The 25,667-nt window shown below is 41.1% G+C and overlaps 1 protein-coding gene across 12 annotated transcripts in view; it reads left to right on the forward strand.

Moving 5' to 3' along the window:
* Positions 1-2,390: 2,390 nt before the first annotated feature.
* Positions 2,391-25,667, forward strand: part of NSUN3 (NOP2/Sun RNA methyltransferase 3) — a 97,095-nt gene continuing 73,818 nt past the window's right edge. For 10 of the 12 annotated variants that reach the window (XR_010612077.1, XR_010612078.1, XR_010612074.1 and 7 more), the window contains exons 1-10: positions 2,479-2,725; positions 4,123-4,232; positions 5,869-6,212; positions 7,802-7,956; positions 8,496-8,617; positions 20,551-20,629; positions 22,233-22,327; positions 23,475-23,546; positions 23,786-23,897; positions 25,395-25,493. Coding sequence is in view for 2 of the 12 variants with exons in the window: in XM_065676041.1 (XP_065532113.1) it covers positions 2,627-2,725; positions 4,123-4,232; positions 5,869-6,212; positions 7,802-7,956; positions 8,496-8,617; positions 20,551-20,812 (1,092 nt within the window). In the remaining 10 variants the exon portion in view is untranslated. Of the gene's footprint in view, positions 2,726-4,122; positions 4,233-5,868; positions 6,213-7,801; positions 7,957-8,495; positions 8,618-17,841; positions 18,029-20,550; positions 21,223-22,232; positions 22,328-23,474; positions 23,547-23,785; positions 23,898-25,394; positions 25,494-25,667 lie in introns of those variants that run through there. The other 2 variants (XM_065676041.1, XM_065676040.1) reach the window with 2 other exon arrangements.

Here is a 25,667-nt window from a genome sequence, read left to right on the forward strand (position 1 = left end):
TCCCAGCGTGTTTGCATTTGCTACTGCAAAAGTGTCCTAAAACTTATTGTGCGGAAAAATGGTCCTTAAAAAGTTTCCCAAAGAGTACTTAATCCCAGTAGCATTAATTTGCATGATCTTCTCATCTACATATCATGTATCCTACAAGTCATACCATCCATGACTTTGATCTCCCTAAAACGTAGCAAGCTTTTCCTAAGTCTGTCCTAACAGAACAAACAATGAGAACGTTGTTTGCCTGTGTATTTCTAAATTACTATATAATAACAGCATAGACTCAATTGTTGCTTGCTCCAGAAACTGTGGACACCTGAAACTGAACAGTGGAAGTCACAGTAGTGGCCTGTCTTTTCTCTTCTCTAGCCTTGGAGGATGTTGATGCACTTGGTGTTACTTCTGAATATTGACTTGTTATTCAAGACATTTCAGCCATCGGCCACTCTCTGAAAGTGTCAGGGGACAACAGGGCATACACCATGTCCTCTTCCTTTGCTTTCCTGAAAGGAAGGACATGCTTAGGAAACACAAGCTTGAAATAAGGTAACTTGTGTTTAAAGGAAATGTGTTAGCTTGAAAGAACTGTGCACTGAGGTCATAGAGGAGTTCTGAAGATAACAAATTTCACAGCTCACGGTTTGTGATCTAACAGGGCACCCAGGGATGTACATGGTCACTTGGCATGGCAAGGGTAGCTGCTTAGGTGACAGAAATCACATTGGTTTTTATTAAGAGGAATAGCAGCCTGCCTTTCAAAATGTACTGGTTAATCCCCACCGAGCCAATCCATCTCTTCAGTAGCACACGAGACAGGTTTGCAGTTGTGTTTTTACTGTGCTGTTACAGTTCACCTGTTTGTGATGGGTATGTTGGTAGTGAACAAGCCATGTGAGTGAAGTCCTATCTTCTGATGCATTGCAAATCTTACTGGTTTCAGATGCATTAAACAACACCGATGGCACCATCTGCAAGTGGAATATAACCCTAGGCTCAGGGCAGGGTGGCTCATTCAGTGTACTTCTTTGTTTTATTGTGTGACAGCCTGGACATTGAGTTTGTCTTAAACATGGCTTACGTTGTATATAGTGTGAAAGCCAGGAAACTGAGCTTGTCTCAGGCACCATTTACATTCTACCATGGGAGGCCTTGCAAGAATTAGTACAAATGAAACAAACATTAAGGACGTTAGCTCCAAATAGTGCATAGACAGGATTGTTGTGACCCCTTGATTTGAAGCTGATAAGCCTCCTTTCAGATCATGACATATTGCTATAGGAAAATTCAAGTATTGTATGTATTTTCTTGTATGTCACTGGTCTTGGCAGAATTACGGCCACAGAGAATGGTACTTTTAATACCAGCTTTGTTCTGTGTCTGTCGGTTCAACTCATTTAATAAAAAGCCTTTCTGCTATCCTTCCACATTTGATTTGTAAGAGGCCTCCACTGGCTCTTTGTCAGGATCCTGATTGAAACATTTTAAACAAGCTTTCAAGTTTGATGGTCATTTGCACAAGGTTTGCATAAATGTCCTTAAGTCTTCATTAGTCAGTGCCCGAAACTCAAATATTTATCTGTGTGATTGCACTCCTGCCTTTACCTTTGCACCCCCTTCCAGCCTGGATTTCAGAGGCCAGTTTCAGCAGGTGGAAGCTGCTTGGGCAGACTTTTATCAAAACCACTGTTAAAGGAACTGTTTCCAGAGGGGTTGCTCTTGCTGAAGGAGTTGACAAGTCCCAATGGGCATAGCAGCCTTCCAGTATCTGAAGGGTGGCTATAAGGATGCTGGGGAGGGACTCTTCATTAGGGACCGTAGTGATAGGACAAGGTGTAATGGGTTGAAACTTACACAGGGGAAGTTTAGATTGGATATAAGGAGGAAATTCTTTCCTGTTAGGGTGGTGAGGCACTGGAATGGGTTGCCCAGGGAGGTTGTGAGTGCTCCATTCCTGGCGGTGTTCAAGGCCAGGCTGGACAGAGCCTTGGGTGGGATGGTTTAGTGTGAGGTGTCCCTGCCCATGGCAGGGGGGTTGGAACTGGATGATCATAAGGTCCTTTCCCACCCTATTCTATGATTCTATGTGATCAGAGGAGGAACTGCCGCAGCCCATCAGCAGCCTCAGATTTTAGTGCTGCTAAACCAGTTGGTGAACTGGGCTCTGGTGGTTCTCCTGTTTAATGTTCACAGAGAATGTGCTCTCTGAAAACATGTGTAGGACATTTGTGTGAATGATCCTCCAGTCTCTCTCTTGGCAATAGCAGCAGCTACATGCAGCTGATGCTTAAGGGCAGCTCAGAGGAGTCCGCATAGCGAAGTCTGTGTAAACCCGGGCTAGCCATCAGGGAAGGGCTGGTGAAAAGCCATTAGCAGCGTGGACGGCAGCAGCACCTCCAGCTGCTCTGGGAGCGGCGTGTTCCATAAGCTGACAAATCAAGGCTCCAGTTGCTCTTCTGTTCCCGCAGCAACAAAGAAACCAAACTCAACCACCTCAGACCCAGCGCCGCCCCTCCAGGCAGGGACGGGACGGGACAGCGGCGGCGGCGCAGGCCGGGCGGAGCTGCCCTCCCTCAGCCGCCAGGCGGCGCCCCGGCCCCACCACCGGCTCTCCGTCCGTGCGCCGGCTGCGGCCATGAGCCCGCCGCGGGCAGCGGCCCGCCTGCTGTCAGTCCCGCAGCGGGCCGGGGCCGCTCTCCAGCCGAGGCGAGCGGCTGTGCGGGCCGCGGGGCAGGTGAGGAGCGGGGCACGGCCGGGAGCCGGAAGGCGGGAGGGACGGACGGACGGACGCTTGGGGCGCTCGGCCCCTTCCTGCGCGCCCCGGGGCGGGTGCCTCTCGGCGGGCCCGGGCCCGTACGGCAGCCCGGGGGAGTGCCGGGTGAGGCAGCGGCCTCCCCTCTCCTTCCCTTCCCTCCTCTCCCTGGGCGGGGCCGAGGTTCCGTCTGCGGGCTGAGGGCGACGCTTGTCGGCGTGCTCCGGAGGAGGGGGTGGCTAGGGAGGCCTGGCCTCGGGGGTGCTCCCCCGCCCGGTCGTTACCTCTGTGGGTTTCGAGAGCTCTTCTATCCCCGTGCTGCGTTCGCCGCCGCGCCCGGTACCAGGGCCGGGGCATCGCGGCCGTCCCCTGCAGGAGGTGCTCGGTGCTGGAGAGGGGAACATCGGCCCCACACGCGCACTGTGGTGTCGGGCTGAGGAAGAAGACAGCAGCAGCAGCCGCTCGGGGCTTGGCAGCTCCTTCGGGAGCACCCGCTGCGCGGTGTTCGTGCTCTGAGGGGAGCGGCGCTGCGCCGGACGGGGAGCAGGGAAAGCACGGGGGGGGGGGGGGGGGAGGCAGCTTTGGGGTGGTCCTTCTGAGCAGCACAAGTTTGCTTAGAAACGAAAACCTCTTTTCTTCCCCCCTCAAATTAAGTTGTCATAGGCTAAATATGTATATATGTATATATAGTTCATTCCCCCCCCCTTACTCCCGGCATGTATTCCAGTGCTTTGCAGGCAACTAACTCCCCCTGACTTCCACAATGATTCACATTAACGTCTTTCTTTTAGTTAAGCACACGGGTGCATCTTGGCAGAGGTGATTATAGTGCATGGTCATAATTACGCCTTGCTTATTTTGTATGTCAAGAGTCCTGGCAACCACTGTATTAGTGGCATATTGGATACGGAGAAAGAGTAGTATCGACAAGCTTTGAAAGACCTCGTTGGACGTGGGGAAGAAGAGAGAAGAATAACTTGTTTGTTCTCTGAAACTTTATGTGTGATGTGACCTTGGTATTTGAGCATCCTAATACCATGGGTACTAAATCATAGAATCATAGAATAGTCAGGGTTGGAAAGGGCCTCAAGATCATCCAGTTCCAAGCCCCCTGCCATGGGCAGGGACACCTCACACTAAACCATCCCACCCAAGGCTTGGTCCAACCTGGCCTTGAACACTGCCAGGGATGGAGCACTCACAACCTCCCTGGGCAACCCATTCCAGTGCCTCACCACCCTCACAGGAAAGAATTTCCTCCTTATATCCAATCTAAAATGGATTTAAATGCCTAAAATATCCTGGCAATTCTGATGCAAACTAGGGAGGGTTTAATTTGCTTTTATTGCCTTTATTTTTTTTTTCTCCCTTCTCTGAAGGTGGAAAGTAAAACAAAAGGGAAACCTCAGAAGCAGATTTGTCAAGTTGTCCTGGATCATTTTGAGGAGCAGTACACAGCGGAACTGGGAGATGCCTGGGCTGGTGTCAGGTCTGTTGTTTTGGGGAGGGAGGGGAGGTTTTGTTACTTTTTCAGGTGCTTCTTAAAATAGCTTTGAAAAGAGCCATGGACTGTTAACAGCTGCTTCAGTTTATTTTCAGTTTAGAACTAGCATCAGAGCGTGAAATAGCAAAAGATTAAAACTTGGAATTTTTAATTTTTTTTTCCTGGATGTGATTCTTGTGGTGTGATTTTGCTGTTCTCCTGTATGCATATACGCTACAAGGAGACTGACATCTTATGTATGTGTTGACTGCTTGTAACCACAGGGTCCAAAAAGCATCCATTTATATATTTATATTATATATACTTATATATATACTTGACTGCTTGTAACAGCAGGGTCCAAAAAACATCCCTTTATATACCCTAACAGCTGGTGTTAGGTTTGGTTTTGAGGTTTTTTTCTACAGCTTTATAATATCTGGAGAGACTGGGACAAAGTGGTAGGAGATAATTCCTATAAATACAAATCCACTGATTTATTTCCTTAGAAGAAACTGAACATTAACAATGTGTACAGAAAAGGGCATCACCTGATTTGGGCCTTGATCACGCAGAATCTGCTAAAGAACGGGCTGTGGTATTGAGAGGAGAGGTGTTCTCTTCCCTGCTGACTGGTGGTTGTTGCCCATGGGGACAACAGCAGAAGAGCCCTTCTGGAGAAGTTACTGCTTAGCTTACATACTTTTCAATGGGAGCTTGTTCAGAAGCTGCTATTGTGATCAGAGCCACAGTTACTTTGAGTGGAAAAGCATCTTACATGTTCAGAGTCGTAGAAGCCATGTGGTTCCTCTGAGTGCTCTCTCTGGTTTAGCCTCTTTGGATTAAAAAGTAGTTTAAAATAAGTGTCTCCATTGTTTTGTTTTGGTTTTATTTTAAAATAGATGTATAACATTCATTTAAGTGAATTAACTTTTAAACTTTTTAAGGTTGGGTCAATGTGTATTTCTCTTTTAGGCAGTGAATATTCTTGAGGAGTGTTTTTTGAGGTTAAATGGGGAAAAAAAGTACTGAGAGGAGTTCAAATAGAACATGAAGGAAATTCATGTAACAGAGGGCTGAGAAACAGAACTGAAATACAAACAATATATTCCTACTGTATAAGCACTGCTTTTTGGTTCTCTTCCAGGAATATCTATTTGTTTAAGTTTTTCTGGCCAGATGTTTGCAGAATAGAAAAGGAAATTTAGAAAAGAACGTTTGTAAAACCCGCATTTTATGGTGTTGGCTGGAATAACCTTTGCAGAGCCAATGTGATTCTTTCTGTTGTGAAATTTACAACTAATATTACGGTTGTTCTTTGAACTTAGGGCAGTACTTTATAGTCAGAAAGAGCACTATGCTTCTACAATCATTTGTTAAAGAATTAGCTAAAATAGAGAACATATTATTTCAGGACAAGTTAGTGCTTTAAGTGCAGTCATTAAGGGAAACGCTGGCTTGATTTCCTATTAAAACTATTTTCCTGCGTACGTTTCTTAATCATATCTAATCAAAATGTTTCCTTTTTGAATATACCAGAATGATCCAAGTTATTACCCTTGGTAAGAAAAGGCTTGCTACACTATGGAAAGCTCATTTTGTTTGTCAAGTTATTAAATAGCTTTTTCTCTCTCCAATCTAGAGATGTGCTCACGTACCCATTGTGCTGGCAGTACGCGGTTCTGCTTAACAAGTTCAGCCAGTCCCCGGAACTGGAGAGCACCTTGGCTGTGAAGGGATATCATCCTGCCTTTCATGGAATTTTGCCCTATCTTCCATCCTCATTCAAGTGTTACATTAGGAGAACTCCTGGGAGATTCCCTGCACAGAAACACCAGGCTGGGAAGCTGAAAGAGTATTATCTGCTGAATGCCGCTTCGCTGTTGCCAGTGTTGGCATTAGAAGTGAAAGATGGGGAAGATGTTTTGGATCTCTGTGCTGCACCAGGGGGTAAATCAGTAGCTATACTGCAGTGTGCCTGTCCAGGTAATGTATCAAGGTGCTGTTAGAAACCAGTTCCTGGCTCTGTGCCTGGGCTGTTTCAGTTTTGCCTGTTTTCTGTGCAAGATTTGCACTGGGGTCAAAATCCCAAACAATGTATATTCTGAGTAGTTCCATGCTCTTTAGTAAGATTTTTATGAAGTCTGTTTACCTAAAAGAGGGTGAAAAATACAGTAGTTATTTAAATGTAGGTTGCTGCAGACAAACAGGCAAAAGTGGAATAGTTCTATGTTTTTCTTCCTCCACTGGTTCCCTTATTGTTACTTGTGAAGAAGTTACTTAAAATCATGCAGACTTGTTGGCACGGGGCGGCAAGTAATCTGCAATCTACCTCTCTGGCCAGTGCTATGCAAATAGTATTAGTAAACCTGTAAGTGTACTGATGTAAAATGGAGCATAACAAATTAAAAGTGCTACTGCAAAAGCTTATGATGAGGAATTGTTCTGTATCGGTACTTAGCTCTGTGTCACAATCCACTTAGGTGTTGCAGAAGAGCGCTAAGATAATCACAGTGTTTGGAAGGCAACAGCAAGCAGCAGCTCAGTTCTTCCAGGCGAGGGAGTAAAAGCAAGCTGTGATTGGTGTTTCCAAGTTTATACATTAGCTTGGATAGTAATTGTCTCAGAATGTTCACAGCACCTTATGTTCTTACTGATGAGGCCATCGCTATAACTGCCTGCACTTGTTGATTACAGCTGGTTCTCCCTCCCTCTTCTAGAGGCATGAGGTGATGCCATTAAGATGATTAAATATGGACTGCCCTTTCAAGAGGTTTGGGGAAAGAAACCTACACTTTCATCCCATGACTGCTTCTGAAGATAGATACAAATTGTTGCTGAAAACGTAAGGTGTAGGAAAACTTCTTAATATACCTCAGTGAATGCTAAGATGTACCTTACTCTGTGTGGCAAACATGGTGTGGGACAATGTGTGGAGACATAACATAGAAATATTATTAAATTAGAAAACAGGACTAAGAGGAAAAAATGCCTTGCTGTGTTTCTGTTCTGGGTACAAGCAAGAGCAGTGTTTCTTCTGAGGAGGTAACTACTCTGGCCACATTGTTAAAATAAGTGCAACCAGAAGGCTTTTGCTAAAAGCTTCTAGCTTAAATTTCAGATAAATAAGGCGTTGGGCTGCTCAGCTTAGGATACACAAAACTGATGTTTTATTTATTTAAAAGACAATAAGGGGCATGTACGCCTTTTAGACAATCACTCAAGGAGCATAGAAAGGCACTGGCCTAGCACTGGTCTTTGGGTCTGGATCATGTTTAAAGTTAGTTTTACTAGGGAGGTCTATTGCTACAGCAAGTATTTGCTAGTAAATATTTATGGATGGCTTTGTTAGGAGCATGTGGAAATTTGCTCGGGCCTATAACATTTCAGCAGTGTTCTAAAATGTGCAATAGCATAAACAGAAGGTGTAAACTCTGTGGCAGTCATGGCAAAACAGTAGAACTTCTGAAATTGGTATAGTTACTTATATTTGGGGAAAAAAAGCCAAAACCAACAACCAAACATAAAGACTTCTCTTAGGGTGTTTACTTTTTTTTTTCTTATTCTTTTCTAAGGTCAGTTTCACTGTAATGAATATGATGATTTGAGGTCAAGATGGTTGAAACAGACAATAGAATCCTTCATCCCAGAACCTTTGGTTAACTTGATAGTGGTCTCTAAACTGGATGGTAGACAGATTGGAGATCTTAAGCCTGAATTATATGATAAGGTAAAAATATTATTTGTTTGCAAATTATGTTTCTGCATTCTGCTGCTTTTTTTCTTCCTATGCTTCTCTTTCTTTAATTCTTTTTTCTGTCCTCCTCCCTACTCCCCATTTATCTGAGCTATCGAAGGAAACCACTGTCACATACAGGAGGATGTGCAGAGCCTCAGGAATTACTGTATGAAGTATGTTGTGCATTTAATCACCTGTTAGATGATGTTACCCATTTGGCCGTGGTAGTGAATTCTGAAGACCTTGTAGCTATGTTCTTCCAATGATGTGTAATTATGAAGAGGGGAGCAAGCAAGTGAGAGCTGTTCAGATAGAGGGTACTTCTTGAGCAGTAATTTTTTATTTCCTTTGAATAACCTCATAAAAACATTTCAAAATAGTAATTAAATTATTTCTGCCTCTAAAAACCAAGAAAATTAAAGGGTATTGTAAGTGAAAAAGTATGTTGAGTAGATTTTTTTGGCATACAATATTCAGAAATTGAATATCTTTAATGTGAATTGTCTTATTTGCTCTTATTTGTTGTATAGGTACTAGTTGATGCTCCTTGTTCGAATGACAGAAATTGGCTATTCTCTTCTGATACTCAGCAAGCCACACTTAGGCTAATACAAAGGAAAGAGTTATCATCTCTGCAATTCCAGCTGCTAAGGTGAGAAGTGAAAAGGAAACCTGTTAAGGACCTTTTCTTAATAAAAATGACATGGGAGCAAGATTTATCATATTTAATAATCAAAATCAGGTTTCACTGTGTGAAAAGAATGTGAAGAGTATGTTGCTGCAATGCTGGTTAGAATAAACAGTTGACTGAGGTTAATGTGAATATGGGAATTTGTATGGGGCAGTATGAGCAGTGAAGCTTAGATCCTGAAGCTTCTAAACATCTAAACCAAAACATTTTTCTGCAGTCCTCATCTCGCATATATATCCTTTTTCAGATGACTCGTAACAGTTTGGTACCATATCAAAGTGTTTGTGGTGGACACAGCTAACATGGTCGCGGATACATTCCTCAGCTGAAGCAAAAACTTGCATATCATTTTTAATAGCATTTGTTTTAACATTTTAACATTTATCTGTGAAAATAGTCTATAAACCTGGCAAGCTGGGTTTTTTTTCCTAAATTCCCTTTGTTGTTGTTCGTGTTGTTTTACAGAATTGTCCCTTATCGTTCTTTATCACCCTTTTTTGATAACTGAGCTGTAATTCAGGACTTAACAAATGACCGACCATCATTAGGTGATGCTGGCCATTAGTTAATGTTGCTTCAGAATTTGCTTTCTGGGCTATTTATATGAAAAGATTGAGTCCACTGTTGCACATCCTTGCGTGTTCCTTGAATTTGAGTATTTGTAGCACAGGAAGACTACTGGTCATGATTGCTAAGGTAAAAAAGTAAAAGCATGTGGGGTTTGGTGGGGAAGAGAAGACTGTTGGTTTATTTTTCAAGCACATCTACCCAGTAATCCAAATGAAGGTTGTCATGTATTACACTTTTTAATGATACCAGCCATAGGCTGGCATTTGTGAAGCATTTCAGACCCTACAGTTTTTCTCATTGGGCAAAAAAAAAGTGGCTTCCCAATAATACCTTCTAGACTTGAATGTTTCTTCAGAAGTAACAGTCATGCCTGAAGTCCATATGTCAAGGCAAATTGAGGGAAAAATAACATATTATAAGAAAGAGAAAGAAAGTTTTTATGGAAAGTTCCCATTGCAGCAGTTCAAGATAGTTTTGCATGACTTCCCATTGAAAAAGGCCTAGCGGAAGCCTATGATTTATAACAGGAATATGAGTATCTTATTGCAGTAATGCATCATGTCACCCATTTCCTTTGAAGAAATCAATCACATTTAAAACACTGACCTGTTTCAGTTTTCCCTTTTCAGTATTTGACATATGAAATCCAATTTGTGAACCCCTACCAAAAGAAAGCATATATCATGCAGAGAAATTTGGAGAATTTGCATAAATCACTCCAGATTGTAATCCTGAAGTGGAGAACTCATGACAGCAGGAACCTTGTTTTTAAAAAAAGGAGACATTTCTGTCAACCCAAATAAGATTTAATTGAATTATTCTTAAATCAAGAAGAGAACTGTGCTTCCATTGAAAGCATAATTTACTGAAGCAACAGCAACAGGAATTAGATGGTAAGGACAAAATACTTCTGATACGTAAATTGGAGTAAAAGGATGGTAATTTCAGTTTTGTTGCTCAACATAGGTCCGAGTAGTTCTGTCAAATGACCAATCTATTGTTATGGGCACTGGAATTTTTTTCTGGTTTGGGGGTTTTTTTGAGCGTATGTAATAAATGACGAAGTTCAAGAGTTGGAGATTACAACCGTTATTGGGTAAAATATTTGACATATGCTTAGTTAATGTTATAGCTATCCGCTGCAGTTTTATTGTTCCTTTTATCTGATCTTTTATGATGAATGAATTTTCAATACTAAAGACATCTCAGATCCTGTGTGAAAAGGAAAAAGGAAATGGTAAAATGAGACCAGGAAAGATGTAGCTGTACTGCATCTTGTGTGAGTCAGTTCATGCAGAGCTACCTCTGGTTTATCTGTTCAGATTACCTGGTACTTTGTGCTTGTGGGTGTTTCTCACCTTGGTTCCTGTATCTGTAAAACAAAAACCAAGTATAAAGCTGGATGACAGCAATTTTTTTGAGGGAGTGTGGGCAATACCATGTAATTTGAAGATGAAGCTTAAAGTGTAAGGACCAAGCATTATTTCAGTTTAGCAGTAGTATTAAGTGCAAGGATAACACACACGTGCGAAGAATGAAATGCAAAGGGGAGTTGTGTTTTCATTTCTGTCAAGTGGCACTCTGCCCAAAACTTAAGATTCCTTCTTTCTTAATTGAGAGGAAGTGAAGGAAGGAAAAGTATTTTTTGCAGTACAGTGCAATTTGTTAAGTACACAGAAGCTTCAGAGAATGAAGAGCTGGGACAAGTGCTGAAACTGATGCAGTGCTCTTTCTACTTCAGTCTGAACAAAATCTGAAATGTAAATAAGTGGCAGAAATGCTGAACATCAGATTTCATAAGCGGTGAGGGCACCATTGATTTGAAGGAAATTGAGACTGTAATGATTGTTAATACCGAAACCAAAGCATCCCTGCTGAGTGCTATAATCCAAGAACACATTGCAAATCTTGTTATTATTTGGATTGTTCATGCAGAAAACAAATCGCAAAGTAAGGAAGGAATGTTCATTTCCTGATACTGAATGCTAGCACAAAATACAGCGATTGCTGTAAGTGAATTTACCAGTGTTATCAGTTCTTAGCTAGAAATTAAATTTTGGGTTAAGCTGGAGTGCATAACAACTTAGTGGTGAAACTATTGCAGATGTTGTGATTATTCCTAGACCAGTTACTGCCTTTGAAAGAAACTGTGGTAGGGTTTAGCTGAAACTAAATCCAACAGAACACAGTTTAGAAAGTGCAGCAAAGGCTTTCAGACTACTGCAACTATTCTCTCCACATCTCTTGGTAGTTAAATAGTTCTAATTGGTGTTTAATAGAGTTCTGGTCCACAGGAGCTCAGACTAGAAGATACATATTGGCGGAGTTTCCTTCTTCACCTCTTTTTCTCCCTAGTAGTTAGCTTAAAGGGAGATTGTTTTGAATACATAAGACATGCACATGCGAAATCAAGAGTTTTGGGGGAATTCAGGGTACGTGAGAGGTTTGAAGTGTGTTTGGGATTACTGGCAGCAAGATAAGTCACACAAAATGCTTATGTTCCTAGTTGTTCTCTTTTGTGTTGTATGCGTTCTCTTTTTTCAGAACTCAGGATGAAGCCTTAAACTGGGCTTGAGAAAACCAGAAAAGCCTTTATGCTTCCTAGTTAAGGAAATGTTTCAGTATCTGTTTTGCTTATAATGATTTTTAAGGAACTGTTCCTGGTTCTGTATAACATACATACCTCCTCTTACAAACATTATGCAGCTGGCATGCAATAGCCAGATAAAATGAATGTTTCCCTCTGTACAAGGAACTTTTTTGCTTTGGTTATCAGTCAGAACAGGGTATTTGAAATTGGTGATCTTTTTTAAAGGAAAGATTTCCGGAAGTTTTGAGGTTACTGTTTTTGCTTTCTCATTGAATAGTTTAGGGGGTAGCAGGGTTGTGCACATGCTTATACTTGGAAGGAAAAAGAAAAAGAATAAAAACCTTAACTCAAATATTCTGAACCTAGTCTAACTAACCATTAGTTAATGCTGTGTGTAAGTAACCAGGTGTTGCACAAACAGCTTCATAAAACTGTTGTTCTGTCTTTGTCTTCCCGGAACAGAGGCTGCTGATCGTGCAGCCGCTCTGCATAGTGGTTTACCAGTCTCCACACATGGGCTGTAAAATGTTCATCCTAAGTCATCAGGTAGAACTGGCAACCTTAGGTCTTTATAGGCTAATCTACGTGCCACAGGACCAGCTTTATTTTCTCTAGTCCAAACCTTTGAAAGTGTGCCTTGCCTTACTTAGAATAAATGTTAAAGGTTGTGACGAAAGTGTAGGCCACAGATATAACAAACCTCACATTACAAACTTCTCTTTTTTTCTCTGGTATGTGAAAAGTAGTGGTGTGGTTTCATGGAATTACATATAGTTGTAGATTTATTTGTTGAAAAAGTCTTTTTCACATAGTGTGTAGTAGATAGTGTGATTTACTGGAAAAAGTCCTGGTGCTTCTCCTCCCGCATTCAGTGTCACCTCTATGTTTTCACTGAAATGTAGTTTTCTACACGTACCTAGAATAGGAATTGCGTACTCTTAATTGTGGGGGGTTGTGTTGTTGTAGAGTGAAGGTAAAATCTGGTTTTGTAAATATACCATCATAGAAGATGGTACCACTGTGCTATTTCTGCTTTGTTTAAGACAAAAGCTTTTATAGCACATGGGCATGTAATGATGAAGTACAAAGGAAGACACTTGGAATTAGCTCGTTGTTCTCTTTCAGTCAAAGCAATCCAGTTTCATTTGTGATTTGCTACTGACAAACCAGATTCGTAGCCTTTAATGTTCATTGTAAAGGTAAGGAGAGCCAGTGTCTTGAAACCTTACAAAAAGTTACTGTCATAGAAGTTGCTTGAGTTTCAGTGTTGTGCATTAAGAGGATGGCAGGGATGATCATGGGGTAAGGAGAAGTGCAAAGGAGTTCCTCCAGAAATGCAGCAGCTCTCTTGTGCCACAGATTTATGTTTTGTGATGTCCTGGGCTCCTGCACAGCAGCTCCCTGGGTGGAATTCGGGGGTGGTTTGGAGTGACCTCAGGGAATTCCAAATCATGGTACCAGATGGAGAGAAGTAAGCTGAGGAAAGAAATGAAGTGGGTGCTGTTTTCTGTGGACAAGGGAAAGAAAGAACATGGGAAAGTGGACAAAACTATGGTGAGGATTGCTTCATCACACTGCTTCAGCTCTTTCCCTGGAATTTTTCTCCTTGCTCTTCAGTAGCTGCCTATTTAATCTACTTGTTATCCATAACCATCTAGTCAGTTTATCTGGGAATTTTTTAGAATTGCAACTGCTGGACCAACAAGTCTGTAGGTTGTGTGGATGATTCCTTCTTAAACCACTTTCTACCTTAGAAATGAGATGTTAAACGGTTTCAGATTTTAGCTACTTCCTGGTTCCTTAAGTTGTTGGTAGTGCCCTGGGAGTAATATATGGATCAAGTCCCTTTTGACATGTTGCAAAACAAAGTTTATTGAATCAATAAATAACTTGAATTAATTGAGTTAATAAATGCATGAATAACTAAATAAGATACCCAGCAGCTAGCCAGTTGTTTTGAGATTGTGGATCTACATTCAAACACAAATTTTACTTTAATTCCACTTTCAGTCCTTTCAATGAATATGTGTGTTTCATAAGCTGTAAGGAAATAACACTAAAGCTGTATGGGAAAGTCTGTAGTAGGCTTCAAAGGTCTCTTGTTCTCCCTTCTGTAGATGAGAAGGACCTGCTTGGGCTAGATATGTTTTTCTTCTTGTAAACAGTAAGTTTAAGTTGGGAAGAGGGATGGAGCTCTGAGAGTGTATAAGGTAAGAAAGTAATCCCGGGGTGACTAAAGTGACGGAAGGATTGAAGGTTTGTCACAGGGGACTACCTCTGGCTGCTGGAGGCTAGCCAGCTATGAACAACCTTGCTGTTGGTGATACTGAGCATGCAGAAACCCAGCACATGAGTGTGCAAGGCAGCTGCAATGTTGGGAGTGGGAGCAAAACTCTTGAGCGTTGCACTTGTGGCTCTTGAATCTGAGAACAGGATGTAAACCAGTCTGTTACCATTACTGAGGACTGCAGTTCTGGTAATGCAAAGGATATCTCATCACCCTGTCTTAACAGGATGACTATTTCAGAAGTCACTGTGCCTTAGAGGAGAAAGCTCAATAAACTGAAGGTTTGGTCGTTGCTTTAGAAGAATTTGAAATTATTTGCTAAACCAATGTTACTTCTCACAATTCTGGGGACAGATTTTGGCTAGAGCTGAACAGGTTGGGGTTGGGGTTTGTGGTGTTTGGTTATTGGGGTTTTTTTGGTGGCTACGTCTGCTTTTCTTTGTAGTTCAGTCTAATGCCAAAAATAAGCAGTTCACTTCAAGTTTTTCCTGTTGTTACCATGCTATTCTGAATTGTAATGTCTTTCCACAATAGCAAAGCTTACTTAGAGAGGAACAGAGGGAGTATATGCTTGGGATATGGAGAGAATATTTGAACTAGTGTCTCTGTCACCTGTGCACTTCTGTCAGTGCCTGTCACAAAGTATTATAATAATGGTATTTTGACAGAGGAGGAATTTCCTTATCATTTTCAGTTGGTTTGGAGAAATAAAAGGAAAACCTTTAACATGCAGGCCATGTTACCATGATTTAGATGCACTCTTGTAAGAGGAAGAAGAAAATGTGTGATATGTGTAGTCAATAAAAAGAATAGGATTGAGGGTGAAAGCAAATACATCTTGACAGGCTTTGTCTCTTGAATAGCTGATTAAAGGGTTGGCTGTTTTTATTCTGATCAGACTTTTATCTTGCATATTGAGCAGAAATACATCCCAGTTGCCAAAAGATGGCACTGTTGAAGTGTTGTATTATTTTTAAATTGCCCTAAAATATACATAATCTTTTTACTTTAATAGTGATAATGGTTGAATGATTAACATAATTAATGCTGACCCTTCTAATGGCATGCAACATAAACCCAAGCACAGGAGGAATAGGTTGGACATGCAGGTACTAGCTACAGTGTGAAATATATATTTATTGCTTGCCTATTTTTAAAAGGATGTTTGAGACATCAGGACTTTTAGAGTGAACAAAATGTCAGCCTTTCATGTGTATTTTTCTCTAATTTTGAATATCCTCTTTTTGAGCTCTGGCTAGCTAAGTTTTAGAGGATATAAGTGTTTCTTGGTTTTTGAGTTGTCATGTGACTCTAGAATGGTCTTTTTACCCGTAGATATTAAATAATAATACTGTTATGTTTTCCCCTAGTTTATTGTTATCTCCTCCGTTGTTAGATTTAAAGTAAATCTTGAGAAATAAACTAAATAATACTGGTTTTAAAAGAATATATTTCTTTAAAAACCTTATCCAGTACTCCTGTAATGTGAGGGGTTAGGGCAGACCCTGCAAAAATATGAAGTATTGCTAATTGATTTTTTTAAACCTCATTTAGAATGAGGAGGGGAGCAATCTGCATCTATTAAATTGTTTTAGAGTACTTCCTGAATGGGGTGGACATCAACCACCCTCTTGTTTGGATTGCAGAGGTGCCTTGTGCTAATGTGCTGGAAGGATTTAAGTGTGGATACGGTGGCTGTAAAGCGATAATGTCAGTAGTTCAAGTGTGGAGAAGCATCAGGCTAGTATCTGTAGAATGATGTGCCAATGATCTTCAGTCTATCCTGCAGTTATGTAATTACTTCTTTTGAGTACTGTTTTATATCATCTCCTGGCAGATCTAACATTGGAGATCTTGTATACAGGCCTTACCTGGTAAATATGACGTTAATGGATTGTCGCGTATTTCACTTAGTCTTTTCTGCTGTGCCTTGACTATCTTATGGCCCTAAAACAATAACCTCGCGCTTCTGCAGTGGTGTAGTATGACAGCATGTAGCATAAAAGATTGAGTTACACATATCAGCTGCCAGCAGTGGTGCTGCTTCTTTAGGGCCTTGATTGCAGGTACTAAGGGGTTACCATGTTACTAAAGCAAAACCGGTTGTAGGGAAAGATGAACAAGCTATGAGCCTCAAGGAAAAGTTTCCTATGCTTTTAATATGTGTTCTTACATTTCTCTATATGAACCTTGAAACTTTGCAGTATTAGTGCCCGCAACATGTAAAATTCATTATGGTAAATGTATCTAGCTGAATTTAAAATTATGAAATCGAGTATAACTAGGTTTATATTGAGACTGAAAGTTCTAGTTCTTTAATAAACATTGTACCACTGAAAGAAAAATAACTGCAGATTAATTATATTGAAGTGATGTATTTTATTTTTAAACAATGTATTGTAATAAGAAGAAGGTGAGGAAATATTTTAGGGTCTTTTGCCCTAGCATCCTTTCAATCATTCTAGGTTTGGAGCCCACATTTGGAAGTTACAAAGTACCTTATAGTAGGCACCAAATTGCTTCAGCTAAGAGTTGAGCTTTAAGTAGGAATTTGAGGGATAATCAAGATGTCTAATACAAAAGGAATCTTGCATTCTGGACCATGGAGTCATTTTAGCAGTAGTGGGTTCTGCTCGATGTCTGCAACTTATACTCTAGCTCCAACCTATCCCTTGGATAAGCTTGTTTTCATCCATTGCTTATGAAGGAAGACCGGTTTCTCAGTTTTATTTGAACAGATTCTGTTATGAATGAATCCTCTGTCATGCTGATGATGAGGGGATCAAACTCCCTGAATCTGCTTAGCCCAGCACAGTGTCACCTTTATGACTTTGAGCCCAGCACTTCTTCACTTTGAATTTTGCAGCTCAGTGCAGGTTTATCAAAAGCCAAACACAGCTTAATCAGGGATGGCGGTTGGTTGACTTTGAACACAGCCAGTGAAACAACTGTTGCTGAACTTGACAAGATGGATAGATACATTGATTAACCTTGCAGTGTAAAGTAATCCTCCTTAGATAGTTTAATTCACCACTTGGGTTCAGAATAAAGATAATTGCACTGAACAGCCTGACCTTTCTGGGTCATGGCCAGTGAAGATTCCCAGGCTAAGGAGGCTTAGAGTAGGGGGTTTTGATGTGAGATTTTGGGGATTTTGTCTAGAAACCCGTGCTGCTCTTTCCTCTGAATCACTGCCTCAGTGACTCAGCTGTCGGAGCATGGTGCCTTTGAAAGTGTTATCTTGAATGGTTGTTACTTTATATATGGTAAGAATAGGACTCATAGTGAGTGTCCAGGCTTTTAACCCTGTAAGCTATAGCGATATCTACTTTGGTATATACCTTTTACCTTTCCCACTTTTACATGGTAAAAATACTGTCTTTCTTGTTTCATGTAGTATCCCTCTTATAGGTAAGAAAGCAGTTGCTGTTACCGGCTTCTGTGAGTAAAGTTACCAGGTATGCTAAAAGTACTTCTTGACTGTATTGCAAAAGCATTTTCACGTTTTCAAGCCAACTGGCCGCTCTCTCGTGGCTCAGCATTCCTGTATGCATAGAAAACGTGTAGCTGCAGGGGATAGTCTATCAAAATCAGTAAAGAAGGTGGTTTCTAATAATACTGTGCAGATCAGCTCAACTTTGAGAGCACATTTAGACTTCAGGTCTGGTCTTTTTGAGTTCTAATGTGAAAGTTAAAAAGCAAGCGACATGGGGAAAAAAATGCTTTTATGTTTTCCAGAGCCGATATGAGGTCAAGGAGACAAGGAATCAGTGCACAGTTCTCCTGCTAGCTTGTTAAATGGGCAGCTGCAGCCACAGCAGGACAGCTGCAGACAAGGAGGCAGCTAGAGAGACAGTGGAGACAGTTGCGGTCCTCAGGTCCAGTTCTTTTGCTTTTGTAGCCTGCTAAGAAGTATATGTGTGTTGGGATACAGAGGGGAAGAAGGGTGAGTATCTGGAGCTGGGCAGTTCAAATGAATGCTGGCAACTGCAGAATTTTAGGAAATAAGATCTGGAAGTGATTTTGGAACGACACACGCTCTGGTTTACTGTCTCAAGGTGGCATTGTAATGTCCTGTATCAGCCTGTGTCTAAAACATTCTTAAACATCTTCTCAGGCTCTCAAAAAGCTACTTAGGGGTCTGAGATAAGCTTGCAGTTTTGTGAAGGTATTCAGACTACCTGAGTACTGTGTAACCTGTTCTTCACCTGTAACAGGCTGTACTTGAGCAGCTCACTCACTTTAGCTAAATGTGCTAGCCATCTGCTCGCAATCCAGTACAACAAAGGCATTAAACACTGATTTTTCTTTGAACATTGCAAGTTGAAAGAGTTCTGTTCTTTTATGCTAACTAAAATTGGAGTAGTATAGACTGCAGTAAAATATGTACTTGGCTTGCTGGTTAACGTAACCAGGACTCAGAAGAAATGTGCAAGATAACGTGTGCACTCCACAGAGAAACAAATTTGGTATAATACATAGGAGTTCACCCGGGGAAAGTGAAGAGAGTTGTATTATATCTGTCTGAAAGAGTCATTTTTCCTGGTATTTCCTTCTTACTTTGGACAAGACTTTCAGAGTAGCTTTGATCTGTGATCTGCTTTGGTCCTGCTTCTGATGAGGTTTTTCTTTATCGATCCTTTTCCTGAAAAGGCCCAATCCTGTTGAAAGGAGTTATCTCTTTCCCCTTGTATTTTCTCCTTTCCTTTCTCAATTGTTCTTGTTGAGATATCACAGTTGGCAAGTTCTCAGCATGAGGAGCTACTGGTTTCTTTTTCCCTTAGATTTTTTTTTTTTTCCTTTTTTTTTTTGAGAGGGGAAAACAATGATGCAGTATTATCAGTAATACATAGCAATCCAAGATTATTCAGTGTCTGGCCATACAGCTTGATTATGTGTCACTGTGCTCCACGAGTCCGGGCTTCCAGTATCTGCCTTGCCCTCACGCACTTACTAAATTCCCGGTGACACACTTGCAGTCCCCTGAGCGCCCACCTTGTTGTCTCTCTGCTATTTACAAGCTGAGTAACATCATTCACTTGATCAGATTCTCTTGGTTTTTAAACAAAAGAAGTTTTGGGTTGGGAACAGTTGTATTTTAATGTGATACCTGCTTTAATATGATACTGGAAAACAGTAGTATCTGTTTTCCAGGAGCAGGGAGGTGATCTGTTTAGCTTACAATTCATTCTTTGAGTCACTATGTCCCTGAGGGCTCCAAAATGTCTGATTAAAAGAGATTATCTTAAGAGAGCATTTCTGTAGCAAATGAACTTTTAGTGGAGCTTCCCCTTTCAGTTACGTGGTGGTACCAGAATTGAAGAATGTTCTTCTGCGGTACAAGATCTTGGGATTTTTCTCCTTACTCTTTTAGAAGTTGCAGTAGTTGAATATGGACTGCACGTCTTGTTTCTGTACTCTCATAGGTTGTATTTTATCTGTCTGAAAATGGACCTTGCAGATCTGCTTTAATGGAAAGTAAGCAGTCTGCTTAAACTCGCTTTCGGTGAGGAAGTGGAAAAAAACACTCTGTTCTGTCTGTCTGTCCGCCAGTCATGAAGCTTTCAGGATACTTAAAATCTTAAGCCACTGTTTTGCTTTTGTTTAGTCAAAATTTGTCAACAGGTTAATAGGTGAAAGGCAAATAAGAAGACAGTGTGATCTGGTAAATCATATTTCCGTAGGAAATCGGGTCGAAAAGCAGTGGCTCAGTGAAACCCCCGAGTCCTCTTACCTGCTATATAAGTTGCAGCATTTGCAGAAATGGTTGTAAAGGTACAGCCCAGTAATGAGTTCAGGCTACTACTTCAACTGTGCATTCTGAGATTTGTTCACACAAGGAGCTAGCTTGTGTGATCTGATTAGCACTTTTGATGTGGTGGAACCCATTTTGTATGCACCAGTTGCAGCATTTTTACAGTTGTGCTGTGCATATAAATGTTTGAAGTCTATTTTGCAACTCTGAATGGATGCTGCTTTCTGCTTGTCACTGTTGTATATAAAAATACCTTCAGTTAACTGAAATTACATTAATAAAGGGGAAAGCAAAAATGCATTGCGGGTAGTTTTCTGAACTGTCAATTATATACTGTAAAAACATTTTCATAGAATCAAAGAATGGTTTGGATTGGAAAGGACTTTAAGATTATCCAGTTTCAACTCCCCTGCCATTGGCAGGGACACCTTACACTAGACCATGTCACCCAAGACTCCATCCAACCTGGTCTTGAACACTGCCAGGGCTGAAGCCTTTGTCACTTCTTTGGGCAACGTGATGTTTGTCAGTCACTTATACCTATTTATAACTCTAGATTTATAAATCTTTAGATGTTCCCCCCCCCTTCCCAGTGCTGTCCTAGGACCATTGCACATTCCGTTCTCGCTGTATATCACCAGTATGTCACATCTTGTGTTGATCTGATTTTTTTTTTTTCCCATTATTTGCAGGTCTGCTATTAAAGCCTTGCGTCCTGGTGGATCGTTGGTCTATTCTACGTGCACGCTCTCAAAGGCAGAAAACAGTGATGTAATAAATCTCATTCTGAACTCCTGCAGTAATGTTATGCCTGTAGATATAAGTGAAATGGCCAAAGCTGTTTCTCACGAATTCAGTTTTCTCAGTGGTACGCAACAGCATGAACTTCTGGTTCTCCCAGAGAAAGGGAGAGCATGGGGTCCAATGTACGTAGCTAAATTAAAGAAAGTGTAGTCCATCTGGTGCCTGTTAGTTTTTATAAGGGATATGTGATAAATGAACGTTGATTTCTAATATAATATGTGTATATGAGCATGTCCAAGGCAACTGAATTTAGAGCATTGCCGTTTTGTATCAGCTGGTGCCTAATAAAAGGATAGCTAGACACTTAGTTTAGCTAAAAATGCTGAATGTGTCTTCCAGTGTGGACCTGTGGGCCTTTGTGAAGTCCTTATGAAGTCAACAGAGCTTTGTATTATTTTCAAGGTGGTGCTTTTAAATGGATTTGTATTCCAAGAACAGGAGCCTGATGTGGTGGGGTTTTGCACTTGGCTTTGTTTTCTGCATTTGGGTATTTTTAATTACTTGATTTTAATACATCATGTTTTAAAATAAATGGTTTCAACGGTCTGAAGTCACGGAAATCCTGCATTCTCTCTCAAACACATCTAGAAACCTGTTTTTCTGTAAGAACTGATTTGTATGCAGAGTCTGTCATCTTAAGCACTGACTATTCCAAGCACAGGTTTCATATTTGCTAAGTTGTTTACTGGTTAAAAACTGTCTTTTGCTCACAGTTGCAAAGGTCAGCAGCTGTATCGACAACAGCTTTTTCTGGGTTTTTTTTATATTTTTGAGCTTACAAAAGAACATAAATTGAAGAGTAAATTATGTTGACATGTCCTTAAAACAGTGGATTTAGGTGTGTTTAGCTTTGGTACCCATTTCATAGAATTTCGTGGCATAATGCAGTATATCCAGCAGTCTCTAGAGCACGTATTTGAAACAGAAGCAGAATGATTAATAACCACAATAATAGCACAGTATGCAGAGAGTTTTGTTACACAATTACAGTCACGACGAGCAGAACAGGCAGCCTGGAGAAGTGGCTTATCCACCGAGCTAGGACATGACGAATTCACTAGCATTTATCTGTGGTGTGTGAGGAAAAGGAGTCCCACTGCAAACATGTTCTGATGTTTATGGGTTCCCTCAATTCTGCTACATAATGATGTGAATAAATATGTAGACATATTCATGTGTATCCACATGCCTGTGGTTTAGATGTAAGAACTTTTGATCCAGCAGTGCTTGAGTTATGCCTGTGAGTGGATTGTGTAATGGTGTATGTATCATGTCAGATGCGTGTCTTGAAGTAGAATGGAGCCCTTTCATCCTTTTGGGAGCGAAGAGGAGGCCTTTCTCTGGTTGAAGCTTATACAGATTGTTTTTAAGGAATGATGTTTTAAGGAGTAGTTTGGGGTTTTTTTTCTGGCAGATGAGTTGTTTGTGTGGAAATGCGTGAGGCTGTGCACGTTTATACATTTCATGATTTGGGTGTACATCTCTGTATATGTAATTATGTATTTTTGCAATCACAAATGAGACTTGTTAATGCATATTTGATTTTTTTTTTTTTTCCTGAATGCAAAAGAACATCAACTTGTAAGTACTGGAAAAACTACCAAACAGGTGATTCTGCACCTCATTAACAAAGGCAGGAATGAAGCTGACTACATGAGGTCTCCTGTAAGTACCTCCATGTAACCACCCCGGAAATGCAGTAGTTCTACATTAGTTTCTCCAGTGATTCTTTTGCTGTGAGCTCACAAATACTTGTTACAGCTGTGACTGAGCTGCCTTTTATCTCTGAAAAATTCAGTTGACTTTTCACTGTCTTTATTCTCTGCTCACTTCATTACATTGCTGAGCCTCGACTTTGCATTCACAGTAGTACTTTGTCAGTACACCCATGGTCATGGAGCGCTCAGCATTTGTTCCTCCTCTGAGCATTGTGGCTGCTGGGAAGATCTTGTCCATAGTGACTAGGGCAATGAGAGGGTACTGTTTAGAGGCATAGCACCTGCGCTGAGGAAGACTTTAGTTGCCTAAAAGCAGATGCTGATCCTAAGCAGTAGCTTTGGTTCTTCAGGCTTCTGGGACTAGGAAGAGGATGGGTTGGAGGGTTGGCTCTCACAATGGTGTCCTGCTGGTCCACATTTTACTGAAGGAAATCAATGGATAAGGTACTCTGCCCCAGCTTCCCTGGTTATTCGTTCCCCTACTTTGTGATGAAAATCTTTGAGGTGTCTCTGTAGTAACAGTCAGCAGTGTTTCTGAAAACTTGAGGATATAAAGCACATGCAATTTGAGGCACAGAAGTTACTAATGTATGCAGGTGATATTGTGTTCCTATGAAAAGACCTAACAAACAGCATCTGTCCCAGAAACGTTGAATGTAATATCCAGGTTTGGAGTCATCTCAGGCTGCGGGATGAAATAACAATACCTTTGTCAGAATGCTCTCCATCAGTTTTATTTGCCCTGTGGAAATTGAAATGGAAAGCCAAGAATGTAACTTGCTCAGGGATGGAATTAAAATATGTAGTTAAACTGAATGGCTGAGGAGAACGTGGTCTAGGTAATCACAGAAAGAACAAAGGGGTCTTTGAAAATGGAACTTTGCTCAATTTCAGCATATGGTTGAGTCCCTGTGAACTGTACTGCATGAGACCTAAATTAGGCAGCAAAGCCTCCCAGTGTATGTAAAAGCTGCACTGTGTTCTGCGTAACCCCTTGCTGATCTCCTGGAGTTTCTTTTTAACTAGTCTGAAAATTCACCCAAAAGGGAGGTAAAAATGAGGCTAATTAAGGAGTGATTTCTTTTGCCTTGCAGCAGGTGAATGCTAGTCCAGAGTACTGTGGAGTTCTTCTGTTCTAATCAATTTTGGCTGATGCTGGTGGTATGGTAAGTGCATGTCAGAGAAGAGGGGTGAGAAGTGAAAAGCAGAAAGGATGGGTGGCATACCTGTAGAAGTAAGGGGCAAAGTTTGCTCATGTTGGGAAGCAGCGTCTACTCAAGGGTACTTCTTGAAATGGTTTGTGTCTGTTCAGGCACCTCTTAGATGCTTCTGATGTCCTAAGGTGACTTCTGCTCACCTTAAGGACTAGGCGGTAACATTTTCCCTTTTTACACCTTTCTTCCAGGGAATTGTAGTTGAATTCCTTACTATGTCCAGTCTCCTCTTTGACAAGCAGCACTGATGGAAATGGGGTAGCAAATAAGTCAATCTGGCTTAGAGGAAATTGCAGCCCCAGGGTAAGCAAGATGAGGGAAAAAATGACTATTTTTGTTGGATTTAAGTACTGCTTAAATACTCTCCATCATATGTATCGCACTCATCAGTGCCAGTGTACTTCAGAGGCAGCAGAGAGAATTGGAGCTGAAATACTATCCTGCTTTTCTGCCATTCCCTTTTCAAACATTCCAAAAGCCATTTCCCTGTTAGTTTTTTGGAGGTGGCACAGTAACAAATAGAGGCCTTCTCTAAAGGCAGCTTCCGTATGTGCCAGATTTTATCATTTATTCAGTTACATCTGACACAATTCGATTACGGCTTGCCAAAAGCATTCTCCCCTGTGGAACAGAGTGGAAAAACAGATTACACACAAATGGCTGTGGACTGTTACAGTCAAGTAGGGGACTAATGAACACTTGGCTTTCTTAGTAAGATGTGCAAAGAGAACTTGAAGCACACGCAGAAAGATCAAAGCTACACCAGTGGAAGAAAAATGTGTATTACTGGGGAAGAGATGTCGTGGCTTTAAACCTGGAAGAGCAGCAATGATGCATCCTGCACAGGGAAAGGTCTGTGAGTGTCTGGGTGGAAACGAGCATTCCTTGGGCAGAGAGTCTGTTACCTGTGCTGGGATGAGAGATGCCCCTTAGTTCGTCTGGATATCTTAGGAGGAAAATGTCTTCTGAGAACATCAATCATGAAACTGCAGGGTGCTCGCTTTAAATTTGCAGGGTGTTTAAATTTTCTGTGAGCATTTAAATAGAGCATGGCTACCTGTTTCTTGCAAAATGAATGGCAGTGTTCCTATCGGAAACATTGGTTTTCTGAGAGGAAAGATTGACAATCTGATCTGGCTTAAATAGTCTGTTCTGTAGTAGAATATGGCTTACTGGTAAGATAGTTGAACTTGATGCAATATTGGCTACAAATGAGACTCTTCCAGGGTGATCTTGAGCAGCAGCTATTGGTCGTCTCTTAGCTTCCAGGTAAAAGCGAAACTTAAAGTTCTCAGTTATGAATTTGTCAAACTTGAATCAGAGAGCACAGGGCACACACAGTCACTTGTCTTAGCTTTTAGATGGTGCTGCTGTGTCCCCACCATATGTTTCTTGGCTAAAGATAGGTTTTTATAAGATAGATCATAGCAATCATGAGACATTTGTCAGAAAATGCTTTCATTGGCTGATCTTCCTGGCTGCCTCTTAAGATTTGAGGTCGAGGTCTAATAGTCTTAGAAGGTTTTTCTTTTCTTAGTAGTTGTACATAGCTTTCACCAGGGGCAAGCATCATAGAGCTCCCATGGCTCCATTTAAAAGATGTGTTTCAGGTGGTACCAAAATAACATGCTTCAGCCAGAAAGTCACAACTACTGTTGCAAGGAAGGGATGGAACATAAACCAGGGTTTTGTGTTGGTCTTTGTATTTCACTGAAGAATTTCCACTCCCTACAGCTGTGTTTGAGGCTGGTAATCCACGTAAACATTTTCTTACTGTTTCACTGTGTGATGTTCCTACAGACATTGCAGTACCATTATGACTTACCAGTGTGTCAGGGTGATGTAACCCTTCATGGTCTCAGAGGAAGAGGAAATGGATCTGCTACTCTAAATCCACAGGTAATAATAAATTCCATAGAAAGAAGTTCTCCAAAAGTTGTTGCAGAAATAAGTCTTGTTACAGGAGATAGAAGCACTAGAAGGCAGCACAAATTCAAATGAATCTAGTGCTTCAGCTGATTAGCAATGTTGTTACCTTGTCCTTTCCAAAATGATGCTTCCCTGATGGATGGC

The sequence above is a fragment of the Lathamus discolor genome, chromosome 4 (genome assembly GCF_037157495.1).
Source record: "Lathamus discolor isolate bLatDis1 chromosome 4, bLatDis1.hap1, whole genome shotgun sequence".
NCBI classification, from domain to species: Eukaryota; Metazoa; Chordata; class Aves; order Psittaciformes; family Psittacidae; genus Lathamus; species Lathamus discolor.